General features: G+C 46.3%; 1 protein-coding gene across 1 annotated transcript in view; it reads right to left on the bottom strand.

The window, feature by feature from the left end:
- EP300 (EP300 lysine acetyltransferase) overlaps positions 1-12,237 on the bottom strand; it is a 58,460-nt gene extending 46,223 nt beyond the window's left edge. The window contains exon 1 of the mRNA XM_015860798.3: positions 10,969-12,237. Coding sequence (XP_015716284.1) covers positions 10,969-11,062 — 94 coding nt within the window. The 5' untranslated portion in view covers positions 11,063-12,237. The remainder of the gene's footprint in view (positions 1-10,968) is intronic.
- Between the last annotated feature and the right edge of the window lie 3,153 nt (positions 12,238-15,390).

The following is a 15,390-nucleotide window of genomic DNA, read 5'->3' on the forward strand; positions in this document are numbered from 1 at the left end:
AGTACGCAAGTCAGAAAAGCTGATCAGCATTAGAAGCATATTCAAAATGTTTCATACAACAATGAAACCAAACCGCTAAACTCCAGTACTAACTAAGGGGTTTTGATGGTAATTTATTTTCTTATTCTTTTCTAAAAACAATCTCTCAACTGTCATCACAGATAAGACCATGACTTCATAGAATTCTAAAGGTCTGATAAGAGGTTCAGGTATACCAAAACACAGGAGATTTCAAGAGGAGATTGCATAGCTCCACTGATGTATTCTTTGTCACTACAAAGCACCAGAGACAGAATGAGAATTTCCACTAAAGAGCTGTATCTTAAACTGCTAAAAACAGCTGGACCATTCTTGTTAAAGAAAATGTTGTGCTTTAAGTTCTGCTTTCTGGTACATATTAAGGATTTATCCTCAATGACACAATATTTTTCAATACAATCAATATTTTCTCAAGTCTCAAAATGAGAGAGGCAGGAAGAATACAGTTCTGTCCAAGTTCTTCGGCATTTAAAACCTGGCAGCAGATGAACAAGAACTTCTACTCCAACAGATGCAGCCTTCAGCACAGAGTGAGTCCCAAAACAAAATCCCACTTCATGTCCCCTGAGAACAGCCTGCTCCATACTCAGCCATTCTCAGCACCACCTGGAAAGCAGTCAGTAGCCATCTGAATATGAAAAGCAGGTCGTTTTTCAAACCATGGCTGGGTATTTACTCAGAAAGACTTACTTACATGATTTCAGACATAACACTGCAAAAGGGCAGTGCAATTTCAGTTTTGAGACAGAAAGGCTTGCTCATCCTTCTGCACAAGACAATATTAACCTGCCCCTCTGAAGACCTCATTCTTTCAAAACTCCCCCTCATCAAGCAAGTGGATATTTCCAGCTGCTAAGCTGACTTACTCCCACCTGGTGCAGGCTAACAGAGCTCTTTGGTGAGGTGATTTGGTGCAGCCCCACAAGCAGGAAGCAGAAAGCCATAAAAATGTGGTGTTTTTAATTCTCTTTTTATTAACTTCTCACATCGCAACGTATCAACAGTTACATATCAAAACAGAATGACTAAATGGCTGTGAGATTATCCCATTCTTCACACCCAAAGATTTAAATAAGAAAGCATCCTGTTCTTTCCACATGAAACTAACCTGCAAGGATTGGCAGCCACAGAGAACGTGCAATGGAAGAGTTTGATATAAGAATGCAGAACCTACAAGCCACAATCATAAAACCAGTGAAGTACCATTTTGGTGTTGCCCCTCTTCCCCCCCTTTTTTTCCCCCAAGTCTTTTCCAGAACACAAACTTCAAAGTCTTTTGACAAAATCCAGACAGATTAAAAGAACACAGAGAAAAACGCTCAGCTGTCTGCTAAGCTAAGGAATCACACTTCTAGTCAACTGGCAGGAGGCAGAAGATTTCAGGTACAAGACTGAAACACGAACGGTCTCAAAGGACCATACAGAACAATAGGACTTTGTGTGCATATAGCACACATTACAATCCATTCCAGTCCCTTGCATGTACTGCTCCCCTAAAGCCTGTCATACAGACTTATCTATGGCCACAACAAATGCTGACAAGGTGAGGGCAGACAGCTCTGAGTACATGAAAACCATGGTAAATACATCCACACAAGAGCCAACAGAATAGCTTAAGACACAGGTGACAGAAACCCAGAGAACTTACTGGCTCTCCACTGCCACTGCTAGCCCTGCAATCTTTTATCATTAAAAGACACATACAAGGGGTTTTTTTTAATAAGAAAATAAAGCTGGTAATGAGAAGGGGAAGGAGGTAGAACAGTCCTTCAAAGGTCTGCCTACCTGATTCATAAACCTTAAGGGACTATGGTGTGTAATCACAGACAAAGAGAAGCTGGATCAGAACAGAACAGCCACAGACTGACCTTAAAACTCATCAGGATCACCAAGCAGTACGTGTTGGAACTGAATCTTGATCTCAGTATAGTGGTACAAAGTGATTTCACATGCTGCTGTTAATGGCATTATTAGTGCATCCCACTAATAAATGAAGGTGAAATAAATTGCTCCTGCCATCTAAGATAATGAAAGATGGAAGGCACCTCTGAAACACAGCATCCAAGTAGGTACTAATCGTCAAACTGAAATAGACTCTGCATGCAAAGGCATATAATAATTTCCACTAGGAACTGTAATGCCACTGAATGTCAAAATGAGTCTCTGTAGTGTGAAGAAACTGGCCCAACTTGCCATGGCTGTGTTAAATCTGCAGTAAGAAAGTGGGTGAGGAAAGCCAGTAAATGGAATGGGTCCATTTTTTGTAACAGCTTCCCAGCTCACCTGGACTGAGTCATGTGAACTGCATCCTCTGCTTTGAGAGCAACTGCAAAAATCACCGTGTTCACTTTTGTTTGTATGTGGTGCAGTTTGCTCAGTTTCGGACCGTACGGACACTTCTGCTAAGTTTGCCTTTGACAGCATCTAATCTGCATGACACAAGGAGACTGCCAGACTGGAATGGAAATGCACCTAACACCAAGAAGGCCCTTAAACCACTACAGATTCGTGGTAAGCAGTCAAAACCCATAAGTCATTAAGGAATCAGTGCCCTTTCAACCAAGTCCCAAAGTAGGTAATTCAAGCCAGTGTTACTGCAAGAGTGCAGGGCAGCCCCGGTGATAACAGCTGTCAAAGCACACAAGGAAAGGCAGAGATTTCTGACAAAAGCACTCACAACACAAGGACAACACATTCATCCTAACTGGTCAGCAAAGAAACTCATATGTGGATTTAAGTGGCACATGTTACTTTCTTTAGCATGCTTTCTAGCCTACAGTCAGTAGCCTTCTCATTTCTGGCTTAAGACAACAGACTTCCCATCACCCTCCAGAACAAAACAGGAGTTTCTATCAATACGGAGATTAGCCGGTTCTAGCAAAAGGGCTCCAATGAATCCTGTCAGCCTTCTGAGAACTTGCTTACATGCTACAAAACAGCCCAGACCACTTCAGTTTCACATGTTCTGTACCACAGCCTCAACATATTAAAGCACTCAGTCTTGAAGGAGGTGGTGTATCTGAAGAAACAGCACCACGTGCTGACAGTGATGCCAGAAGAACCCTTCACATAAGACAACTCACTCCAGTGATTGTTGCTGACCATAAGGAAGGAATGAGCCATTCAGTTTCTGTCCCTGCATCCCATGGACTACATCACATTCTTAACTCAGACATCAAGCCGCTTAGCAGTCCCCTTTTTGCACAAACGTTCCTGGGGTCCAGAAGCGTATCAGTGATCAAGTAATACCACAGTCCTTCGGTTCACAATGAGTCACATGGGCAAGGCTCACTACAGGACACTGAACACAAAGTACACACACGACAGGGTTGACAGGAGCTGTGGATGATCAGAGACTACACAGAAAACATGAAACCTACGCTATGCTTTCAGACAAATAGCAGCAATAAGGTGCTGAGCACAGCATCTTCCGCACATGGCGACATCAAAGCTATCCAGGAACTGAAAAGAGCCAAAGTATAACAGCAAGAAAGCCCAGCATCTACAACCAATACCCAACAGTAAGCAGCACCAGCAGTACAGGCCCTAAAAGGCATTGCCTGAAATACCCTTAAAATAAAAAAAGGGAGAGAGGGGAGCAGAACACAAGAAGTAAAAATGGCAGAAGGGGACACTGAGCCGCATTCTCACAACTCCATGAAAATGCAGAAGCAAAGGTGAAGCACGGATTGGTAACAAAGCACTAATAAATGAAAATCATCAATTCCCACGGCACCTGCAATGGCAGAACATGAAGCCAGACATGTTCAGGCAATTTTAGCTGGGGAAAAGCATTCTAAGAAAGAGGCAAAAACTCTCAAGATTGCTACTAAGTGGGTGTGAGAGAGTTTTGCTATATTTTGGAGAAGAGATTTACGCTTATGATTAAAAGCCTTGAAGGAGAAAGCTTTTCACATAAGATGGTCTGTGAAGCCACAATTACCCGATGGTAACAAGAACTCTGCCAAACCATTTTTCCTACCTTAAATTGTAGAATTTAAAATAATCTACTAATTTGATGCAAGACAGAAGGGGAAAAAACCATTCAGCATCAGCCTACACAACGAAGGTTTAGATTCATCATTGCTACTACTGCTGCTTCCAAAATCCTATGGCATCAGCCTCTACATAACTGTAGTCATCGCACATGGCCAAAGCGGAAGCGTGATGCGGAGGTCTTTACCATTGCTTGTGCAAGAACAGCTGAGAATTCTTATGCTGTATGACAGTATTTCAATAACTTAAGTCTTCGCAATAGACTTTTAAATTCTGTTCCCTGCAAGAAACTGGGGAAGCACTGCCTCCTCCTTCCTTCCTGCTAATCCAACGAAGGCCTAAATTTGCTCACCACATCAAGGAACTTGATAACTTGAAGACAAACCACAAACAACACAAGCAAAAAATACATCTGAAAGGGATGCGTGCTACTCATTCTGAGAGTGGGCTCAGCGCCCCTAGAAGATACCACGTGCAAAGGCACAAAACATGTCAGCAAGTCATGCTAGCATGCAGCTCCAGGCATTGGTTTGTACAAGCAACTTGGTCAAAAAGTGCAATTCATTATCTAGAACACACAACTTCATACTAGTTCTAACAAGCAGATAGAAACATCAGAATTTTGCAAGCATAAAAAAAAGTCATTTTAAAGTAGCGACCTATTGCTCAACATCTATCAAAGGCTACTTTAGGACTGTGCTCTTTCTTCATTTTCCAAGTTATTCCCATCCCCTTTCAACTTGCATTTTGGAGAAAAGTCTGAATTCCACTCAGAAAATTAATCTACAAGTTTAATTTCTCCTCTACTCCAACTAATTTACAGACCAGTTTTAGTAGACTCTGGATAACATGAAGTTTTTGGCAACGTCAGATGAATATTGTGTTCTCGTTTTCATTCAAAGCTCTTTACAGAGCAGCATTTAGAGATACCGATGAGTGCAGTTCACTGCTGAAAGAGTGAAAACTTCACGATTCTGGAACACAGATTTTGCTCTAGGGAAAATGAAATGTTATAATCATATGGAGAAGACATTTCTTAAGGTGGAAGTTCAGAAACACTGTTCTTTGTGTAGCAACGTACTCACGCTTTTATGTAATACAGCAAAAACGTAGCAGCCTTGCTGTCCTTGATGATCCAAATAAGATGAAGCGCTGATATTTCAATTCCAAGGTGCTGAAGTCACACAGTTAATGGTTAACTTGTGAACATGTTGGTGTTCGCATGAATTTCATCGTGCTACCTTTCCAGTCTCAAATTAAATAATCTTGCTCCCAAGAGTATCTTGCACATGGATGCCACTGAAATTCCCACAGGGCCACATTAGGTTGCATACTGCTCATCTGTGGTATTGCCAGAGAGCAAGAAAGGCATTTTAGCCAGGAGTCTGATAAATGATGGAGCACCACACACACAAGTCTGGAAAGCTGGTGGTCTCTGCAGTCTGAGAGCTGCTGGTCTGCTACACTCGTAGGCAAAAAAAAACGGGTACAGACAGATAGGAAGGAAACATGTTTGTCGGCAAACAGACATCACCAGCTTCATTTCAAAAATGGTTACAAATCAGGTTCAGGGAAAGAATGAAGCTGACTTTGTTGTCATCTCCAACTCTGCAATGAGGCAATCTGCACGCACAATCAGCAGAGTGAAGTCAGTCTGCTGACTGACTTGAGTTCGTTCAACATTACTCCCGAGTAAAACCAGAAAGGTAGTAGTATAGTATCAAGTTCATAGATACTTAAACCAACATCACAGTTCTGCAAGCAAATAAATGCAGTTCAAAATTCCACTTCTTGTGGAGATGCAGAATAGATGCAGTATTGAAGAGTTTCGCACTGTCAAAAACGGAAAAGAGCTAAAGACTTATCCAGCCCATTTTACAGTCATCAGTAATAGAAAGAGATCTGAGAATCTTGTAGTAAACTTTCACTTTTTCAGTGAGAATCCTAGCTTAGACCACAGTTCCGTATCCACGTTGTTCCTGTAAGCACAGCCAACTAAACCATGAGTTACTTATGGAGTAGAGAATTTAACATTCCTCTTCCAGACTTTCATCAGAAAGTTCTGTCAGAGAAGGGCGCTTGAAAAAATAAAACGCATTTTGCACAACTCTAAACACTCTCACATGCCAAAGCGCTTTAAGCAAACTTGTTGCTACTTAGAAAGCAAACAAAATCACACTGGCCAGTATATCAGTCACCGCTCAGGGAGAGGATTCCTGTGATTCGCCCTGCATCCATTTCTACTTGAAGTCCTCTAAACTCAACCTAGCTCTGGATGCACTGTCACTGCATACAGCCATATGCAAGGACAGATGTATTTTACTTCAGCCTGCTGCTACAGTGTAAGGAAAGACAGTAAACCCAAGTCCTTGGAGACAGGTGCGTGTTATCTGATGATGAGAACGACACAGCAAAAATACTCTGCCAGATAATAACTCTGAGTGACTTCTGGCCAAACCCTCTCCAAGGGGACCCTACTTATGGTGATGAGAAAGGTTAAAGTAACGGCACTGCGTTGTTAGAACATGCACTGAAAGGCTGCTCCTCTGAAGAGCAGCCTATGAAGAGAAGGAAAAAACAAACAAGAAACGATACCAAATTAAAATCTAGTAATGAAATCACTTTGAACTTTTCCTGTAAAACTATTTTTGCTGTACCTTTGTAACTTGGAAGCACATTCTCATAAAAGCTCTAGATTCTACTACACTCTCCCAGCTAAAGCATTCTGAAGGGTTTTTCTTGCGAATACAGAACTGACCAATGACCTAGAGGCTGCCTGGACTAAATCTCAGCCCTGCTCTGACACTGCAAAGAAAGGATGCTGAAGTTAGCAGGGTATTTTTCATAACCTGTATAAGACACACCCAACTCAGCGGAGTAGTAAAAGCAGCAGCACAGCAATTTGGAAGTGCAGGAACATCCAAAGCCTGTAGCAACCTTTCAGAGGAAATCCTAAGTGCCATCAGAATGATCGCTTTGCAAAACATTTAATATACCTCTTCCTCATGCAGATACTTCGACAGTCCAGACAACTGTAAGGCACAGATACCCCATCACTCTCCATGGTGTGTCCCTGTGTCTGCCTCTGGCTTGAATGTAATCTACTGCAATGCCAGGTTTACAGACTATATCATCCAACAGACTCTATTTTTAATGCATTTCTCATCTCACTACAAGTAACGCTTGGGGGGAAAAAAAGAAAAGAAAGAGGTTCAACAAGAAGGAATAGAAACTTTGAACTGATGGCTCCAAGCAGCAAACAGCTTGGTCTTCAACACTGGTCAGAAAACAGATTTGTTATTTAAAAGATGTGTATACAAACTCTAAGAAAAAAATACACAAAAACCAGCTCTGTTTTCACTCTGCTATGAAAACCTTACAAGTGCCTCTGGAAAAGGCAGTAAGACAAGATCAGTAAGATTCATTTCAAGCAAGGAAACGGTCTGATAATATTTGGAACACATGAAAGATGAGGATCAGTCAAAACCGTGACAGCCCAGGTCAGAAGTTTGGGCTTTGTTGGTTTGTTTTTTGGCGGTTGTCTTCATGCAAGATTTAAACCTTTGCTGTAAGGGAAAGTTTTAAAGGTCAAAAGCAGCTCCTGAAGGAAACTAACAAAACAAGAAGACTTGTCTTACACACAGTTTAAGTCAGGTACTGAAATGGAGAGACTGAAGATGTGTTACCGCTCAGAAAAATGAGACTTTTGGATTTGGTAAACTGAAGGAAGTTAAGGCACACACGAAGCCAGCAGCAATGTCTGACAGAACACGTGCCAGCTAATTAATTGTAGAAAACTGACTTAGAGCAAGTCAGAAACACTAAGCACTTCCAATCCTATTTTCAGATCTAACAACCAAAGAAGCAATACCGTACCAGCACACTGCAGTGCTGCCTATATTCCATTTCTATTGCTTGATGGAAGACAGCAGTTTGGAATCCGCAGCACCAAAAGCTTTCCCAGCACACAGAACCCAGGTTATTTCTAAGGGCAGCAAGAGATGTAAAAGATGATTACCCTCATCTTTACTGAATACACCACATAGAAATTTGTACGTGGCAATCTCAGCACATCCCCATCACCATGGGGAAAAAAACTGAAGAGATCACAGATAGAAAGGACGACATCAAATCGCTACTGTAAAGCATCCCTTTAAAAATGAATTGTTATGAGAGATTTCTACTCATTTGCTCAAGGAGACAATTGTTCAGGATGCACTGAAATTATGCCGCTATAGTGGTGGAAAAAAATAGACTGAGTCATACAATTAATTTCCTAATATAATGTTAAAAAAATCTTCCCAGATGAGATGCAACATATGAAACAGTGTTTCTTCCAGAGAGGAAGAGCTAAGCAAATGAAGCTACACTGGCAAATGACTTTTCTCAATGTAACTGCTCAGTACAGAAAAGTTGCTAGCACGGTGTCACAAATTTATATGCCACTCTGAGGACACTGTGCCAACAAAAGGTGAGCCCACAGCGAAGCTTGAAGTATGAATACCTGAAGATATACATGTGTGATTACCATTCTTCTATCCAACTAATTGATTGAGTTTAGTACATTCCCATTCCACAATATCAGCATCATCCCAAAATGAAAATGTCGGTGAATCAGAGGCTCGGTGTACACATATTGGTGACTGAACTACCAGACTGGGATTAAGTTAACTACAACCAGCCATCACTTCAAGGTACCTAACAGGCTGAAACTGTATTTCCCATTAAGAAATCAAGGCAACAAGTCAGCAGAGGAAACAGGCTCACAGCCCCACTGTGTAGGTGAGCTGGAAAGTTTGATGGACCCTTGAATTTTCTAAACCTCTCTCCCTCCAGGTTGAATATAGAAACTGAACCCTGAGTTTAACAAGAGTGCTGGAACAAGGAGATGAGCACCGTGCTTCTGATTTTCTGTAATGAACTCAGGAGTGGGGACAATTTAATAGATTCTCTGTGTGGAATTTATGACAGGAGAGCTGCCTGCACTATTTCAGAACAAATTTAAAGAGCAGATATGTTAAAAATGACAACTTGAGAGCTGCTTCCCACAACAACAAAAGCGAGATCCAAAAAAGAGCCACACAAGCAGCAATTGAAAAATATATGTATAGGTTTGGCACACTTGATTTTATTTCCATCAGAGAAACAGGTGTAGTAAATTAAAGAACAAAGTGGAAGTGTCCCAAATGCGGGTTAAAAATTGTCAGATAAGAAACTAGAAGGGTTAAAAACCCTCTGTGTAGCATCTGTGAAGCATCTGCAGCACTACAAACCTCTGCACTGCTACCAGACGATGACCACCTCACCGACTCTATAAGACTTTTATTCCATTTTGTGCTGCCACTTCTGAGTTCCTGCTCAATACTCCTCAGTATTTCACTGTAACTAGAGAAAGTCCATTTATTAAGCTGCTTGATAAGCTCACAATTAAAAACCAACACGTTAATTCACATCCACAAACAAAATGAGATCACCACTGCCAAGACAAAGTCAAAATGGTTACAGCTGAATTAGGTACTGGTTTCCAAGCCCAGCAGCGAGCACTGGCTAAAGATTTTCTGTCCCTCTTCTGCTCTCTCACTGAAGACCTGTTGATAGTGGGGGGAACAGTCATTTCCTTCAGTCACACACTATCCTCCCTGGATCTAACACGCTCTAAAAGTTGCACACAAACTTTTCAGAGCTAATACGTCATTCACCAAGAACAGGGAAGACAAAAGTCACAACTCTGAACGTGATTCCAAGCAGCACCACAGCTACTGCTCAATCCAACCGAATCCTGTAACCTTCTGCTTACTGTCAAGAGTCAGATCAATCAGCTCTCTTAGTCTTTTAAAACTGTTCCTTCTTTTCAGCTCTGATTGCTGTCCACATCTCCAGGAGACCTAAAGTGACTGCAGTGAGACTCCAGAGGACAGGTAACCAAGTGCTCTCTCAGCAGAATGATACCAAAAGCTCATCTGCTTCTCAAGAGGCATCTAAAAGCAGAGCATCCCATTGGTACACCCTCTGCTCTCCCAGCACAACCAGATCTATCTGCAAGGGGTTGGGACACCCATCGTTTCTCACCTCCACAGCATCACCAAGGAGCTCTAAAGGGACTGCAGAGAAGCCCCTCCATCTTCATAACCTGTATGTCTACAGGGTAGTTTCAGACATTTTGGTCTCACAGCAAAGAAACGGGAGATGCAAGAAGTGCACTCCATATTGATTCTTGATGCAAATAAGGTGAAGTAACATTTTGTTTCTCTAAGAGTCCTGATGAACCCCGTGCCCTAAAGTGGCAATCTGGATTCAGGTTTTAGGCCACTGGCTTTGGCAAAAGAGCTATCAGAAGCAAATGGAAAAGCAAATTTGGGACATTCCTCAGCAAAGAAGAACAAGGAAAACAAATAATACAATATGATCAAATAAACAGTATGCATGGGGGGGGGGGGGAGAGAAAAGGAACAGAGAAATAAAGCCAATTACTAAACAAACTCTAGAGGCAAAAATATACACGTGAATCTATGTAAAACAAGAAATAAGCCACGCATTTGTGTATGTAGACAGGCACACCCATAAATTCAACAATAAAGAGTGCTAAAGATGATGCTCCTGTGCAATTTCAATCTTCTGCAACGGGAACTCAAGGCACCCAGCCTCGCCGAGGAGCTCTGCCATAGCGACAGCATAAAAGACGAGAAATGGACTAAATCTGGTCAGCGATTGCCCAAATGCACAATGCAGAGAGTAGCTTTGCTTCCAAAAGAAACAGAAGGGCAGAAACACGCGAACACCATCCTGCACCGTGAAGCAAATAGGTTCGGAGCTGGAAAGGCCGAGGGCAGGCCCGAGGCAGAGGGAAGGAACGGGGAATTCGGGCAGGAGAGGGAAGAAATAGGGGAGAAAAGGGAGAGGAAGGAGGCCGAGGCCCGAGCCCCCGAGACTGACCTGTGCCGTCGCTGGCGGACACGGAGAGCGCCGGCGAGGAGAGTTTAGGCCGCTTGGCTGAAGGCGGGCCCGGCTCCACCACATTCTCGGCCATTTTTAATTCTTTTTTAGACAATCACTCCGAGCAGAGAAACGGCGGGGGGAGCCCCCAACTCCTGGGGCCGGGCCTTCGGGGGGCTGCGGTGCGGCGATGCGGAGGGGCGAGGAGCGGCCGAGTTCCCCTTTTTCCGCCCCTGGGAGGAGCGGGGCGAGGTGGGAGCGGAGGGGCTGAGAGAGGCCTCTGCCCGCGGGCGCGGGGCCGCGCGGGGATGGCAAAAGCCCCCGCCAAGAAGAATAATTAAAAAAAATATTAAAATAATTAATAATAATTAAAAAAAAAGAGGCTGGTGGTGTTGGTTATTTTGTTGTTGTTGTTGTTGTTTGGGTTTTTTGTTGGTTTTTTTCTTTCCTTCCAGTGAGATTAATCCCGGCTGTTGTGCTGCTGGTGCTTCCTCGCCGCCGCCACCATCATCACCTTCATCCTCCGGGGGCTCTTCTCCTCCTCCTGCTGCTGCCTCCTCACCGCCGCCATCAGCCTCTTCCTCCTCGGCGCCGTCCTCCTCCTCCTCATCGCCACCAGGAGGCGGGCGAAGGAGGAGGGGAGAGAAGAAGGAGGAGGAAAAAAGAAAAAACGACCGCCGTCCTCCTCCTCCCGCAGCAGCGCCTTCCCCCTCCGACACCACCCTGCGAAAAAGAACCCACCGGCAGCGAGCGGGCCGGGGGCAGGCGGCCGGCCGGGCGGCCCCAGCTCCAACGCGCGTTTTCCTCTCGGTCGCTCCGCTTAATGGCTGCAGCAAGGGGAGCTGGAAGGAGGATGAGGATAAGTCCCAGGAGTCTCCGCTTCACATCTTGTTGTGCAGAAGGAGGAGGGGTTGTTGTTCTGATGGAGGCAGCGCCGATCGCGGGATGGGGAGCCGGGGGGCCGGGTTTCGACACCCTTCTCTGCCTACCCCCCCCCTTCTCCGCCCTTCTCTCCTCTTCTTTTTCCCCTTCCTCTTTCTCTCGCTCTCAGTAGTGCGCTGCCCCCCCCTCGGGCGCAGGCAGAGGGGCCGAGCCCACGGCAGCAGCAAGAGGAGGAGGAAGGAGCCGGCCCCTCCCCCGCTCTCTGCCTACCTTCCCCCTCCTCCCGGGCGGCTGAGGATGGCTGCGGGCGCCGGGGCCGGGCGGGGAGGGGGCTGCCCGGCTCCGCTCCGCCACGGGGACTCCCTCTTCGCGAGGGTGGGGAAAGGAAGCGACGAGGTTGGTAGCGGGGAGGGGGGGGGAGGAAAGGAGAAGGAGGAGGGGGTGCGGCTCAGCGACCCCTTCGAGCTGAACTGAAGCGGGGGATGGGGGGAAAGGAGGGGGTTAAAATTAAAGTAATAAAATCAAATAAAGATTCCGCCGGGAGTGGGTTAAATGGCCGAAGGAGGGAGGGAGAGGGGGAAGGGGAGGGGGGGGGTCCCGGCGCTGCCCGCGGGGGGGCGGATGGGCGGGGGGGGCGGGACGCGCAGCGGCGCGGGGGCCGGGCGCAGGCTCCCTACTGCCCCTGCCTGGCGCTCAGCGGCCGCCGCTCCCGGAGCGTGTGCGACGGCGCGGGCGAAGCGAGAGCGGGGGGGAGGAAGGAGGAGAGGGGAGAAATTAAATAGAAAGAAATTAAGAAATAAAAAAAAGGGAAGGGGAAAGAGAAGGGAGATAGCGGGGGGCGGGCGGCTCGGGTCCTCGCTGCTCTCCCCGTCCCCTGGTCGGGCCCCTGGGTCTCTCTGCGCTGCCCTCCCCCCGGCTCGCCCCGTCCGCTCGGCCTCTGGCTCTGTCTCTCCCTCCCTCGGTCGCTCACACACAAACAAAATGGCGGCTGTTGTTTCTTCACTCTGCCGAGTCCTCGGAGGGAAGCGAGCGGCGGCGGCGGCGGCCGGAAATGAGCCAAGAGGGGGGGGGGGGAAAAAAGGGGGGGGCGTGGTCAGCGTTGGGGGGCGGGGCCAGGGGGCGCTGGCGCACACAATGGAACGCGGGGGGCCGGCGTGCGGCGGCCGGCGGGAAGGGCGGGGCCGCCGCGAGGTCACGAGACCGCGTCGACGAATCAGCGGGCGCCGCTCGCCGGCTTCTTCCGCAAACTGCGTTGGCCCCGCCCCTTAAAGGGGAAGTGCACCCCCCCCAAAAAAAGCTACGTTTCCTCCTTCCGCTCGTCACGCACTTTTCCGTCGGCCAAGAAGCGGCTGGTGGCGGTGGCTCAGAGCGGCCTGCGGCACCGCTAGGCCCCGCCCCGGCCCTACACCGTCAGTCGCGTCCTGCCGGGCCCGGCACCCGACGTCACTCGCCACAGCCATAACCCCTCGCAGCCCCTGAGCCATTTGAGGGCTTAACGGGGATTAGCGGCTGGCCAGGGGTTGCTCAAACCTTTAAACGCTCGTCATGTGTCATTAGCGAGGAAATGCCCCAGCCCAGCTCCTCTGTGAAGCGATAAGAGAGGGAAGGAAGTGCGGGGCTGCGTGTGTTCTTCGTGGAAAGACGCAGTTCCTTTCGATGTGCACTGTCCCGTTTGGAAGGAATTCGAGCTCTGCGTGTTGGTTCGTCAATAAAAGAGTCCAGGAAAATGATACGTTTTTAATCTTCTGAAGGTCTAAGTGCTTAGTTGAGATTTCTACCTTAAACTTGGGTTGGGGGGGGGGGGGGTAGAGACTCACATCTCATCATACACGATCTGTGAGGCCTTCATAGCATCGGCACCCCACCTCCCCTGTCCTGAGCCCTCTGCAATCCTGTATGGATGAACTGAAGCAGGTATTGAGGAAGAGCCTATCACAAAAAGCAGTGAGTGTGACAAAAACAGCTGGTAGAGCTTCCTAGTCCTATCGCCATTATCCTCCAGCTCCCTCATACTCCCAGCCCTGAGCTTCCCGTATTTGGGCTTTATTTCAAGGAGAGCTGCTGTCATTTCCCTCAGCACCAGCAGGAAAATGGGAGCAGGGCTCTGCTCAAACAGTCCCAGAAGCGATCAAAAGAGCCTTATCTGTCCCAAAGAGTTCTGGAGCAACAGTATCCAAATCCATACACTTAGAGATAAAGCTGAAGACATCTGGAAAACAACAACAACAAGCAATAGGAAGAAGCCAGGAGATCAGAAGGCTTGTTGCTCCCAGAACTGAAGTTGCTGGGGTTAACAATGACCGAGCAGCATCACCTTACAGACTGTTACGATTCTCACTGCTTTTTGCCTCCAATTGCTGCTAAACTCCCAGAAATATCCCAGTCACAGAAGTCTCGTGTTACCTCAGTTTATTTAGTCAGATTGCCTATTTCCCTTCCTTGTGAAGTGCTTTATTTTTTTTTAACCACAGCTGAGACTAATTTTAACTATTTTTTTAACTTTTTAAAGTCCCCTTAGAATTAAAAGCCGACTGAAATAAGTCTATATACAGTTTTCAGACTCTCTAGAGGCCCTTAATCCATACTTTGAGAAGGAATTAATGCCAGCTTTATAAAGATACCAAGGTGCACATAAACACCTGTGTGCTTTTAAATATCTGGCCCTTACTAAACAAGTTGAGAGGAAAGCAGATGTTTCAAATAAGAGTTTTGTGACACCAGCCCCTATCTAGAGGCTTGCTCCTACCAACAGTTGCATGTAGCACATAGTTCCACTGCAATCTTGCTGTACTGCTTGCCATAGTAAAACTGAGCTTGCATGCTCACTAGATCACAGACTAAAAGTGAAGAATCTGGGTAGTTATTTGCTATTCCAGAGTGTATCACAAGCATTAGTTGGTTTAGTTAAGCACTAGAGGAAGCTGACAGAAAAATAAAGAAAAACCCAAAGCACCAAAGTCCTTTATTTGCATAGCTTCCTCTCTGTTCAGCCTTAGAACAACTTTAGGGAATTATCTTATCCAAACTGTGGGAAACATATATTTCTGGTGAATGCCAGAAGTCCTGCATCCGTATTCTTCACATTACAGAGAATCACAGAATGGCCCGGGTTGGAAGGGACTTCAAGGATCACTAATCTCCAACCCCCCTGCCACAGTCAGGGCCACCAACCTCCCCATTTACTAGACCAGGCTGCCCAGGGCCCCATCCAACCTGGCCTTGAATACTTCCAAGGACAGGGCATCCACAGCCTCTCTAGGTAGCCTGTACCAGCACCTCACCACTCTCATAGTAAAGAGCTTCCCCCTGACATCCAACCTAAATCTTCCCTCCTTCAACTTAAAACTATTTCCCCTTGTCCTGCTGTTATCTACCCTGTCAAAGAGTTGACTCCCCTCCTGTTTGTAGGCTCCCTTTGGGTACTGAAAGGCTGCAATGAGGTCACCCCACAGCCTTCTTTGCTCCAGGCTTAACAAGCCCAGCTCCTTCAGCCTGTCTTCATATGGGAGGTACTCCAGCCCCGAGTCATCTTTGTGGCCC

Source organism: Coturnix japonica, chromosome 1 (assembly GCF_054131305.1).
Source record: "Coturnix japonica strain WE chromosome 1, WE-NBRP24, whole genome shotgun sequence".
NCBI lineage: Eukaryota > Metazoa > Chordata > Aves > Galliformes > Phasianidae > Coturnix > Coturnix japonica.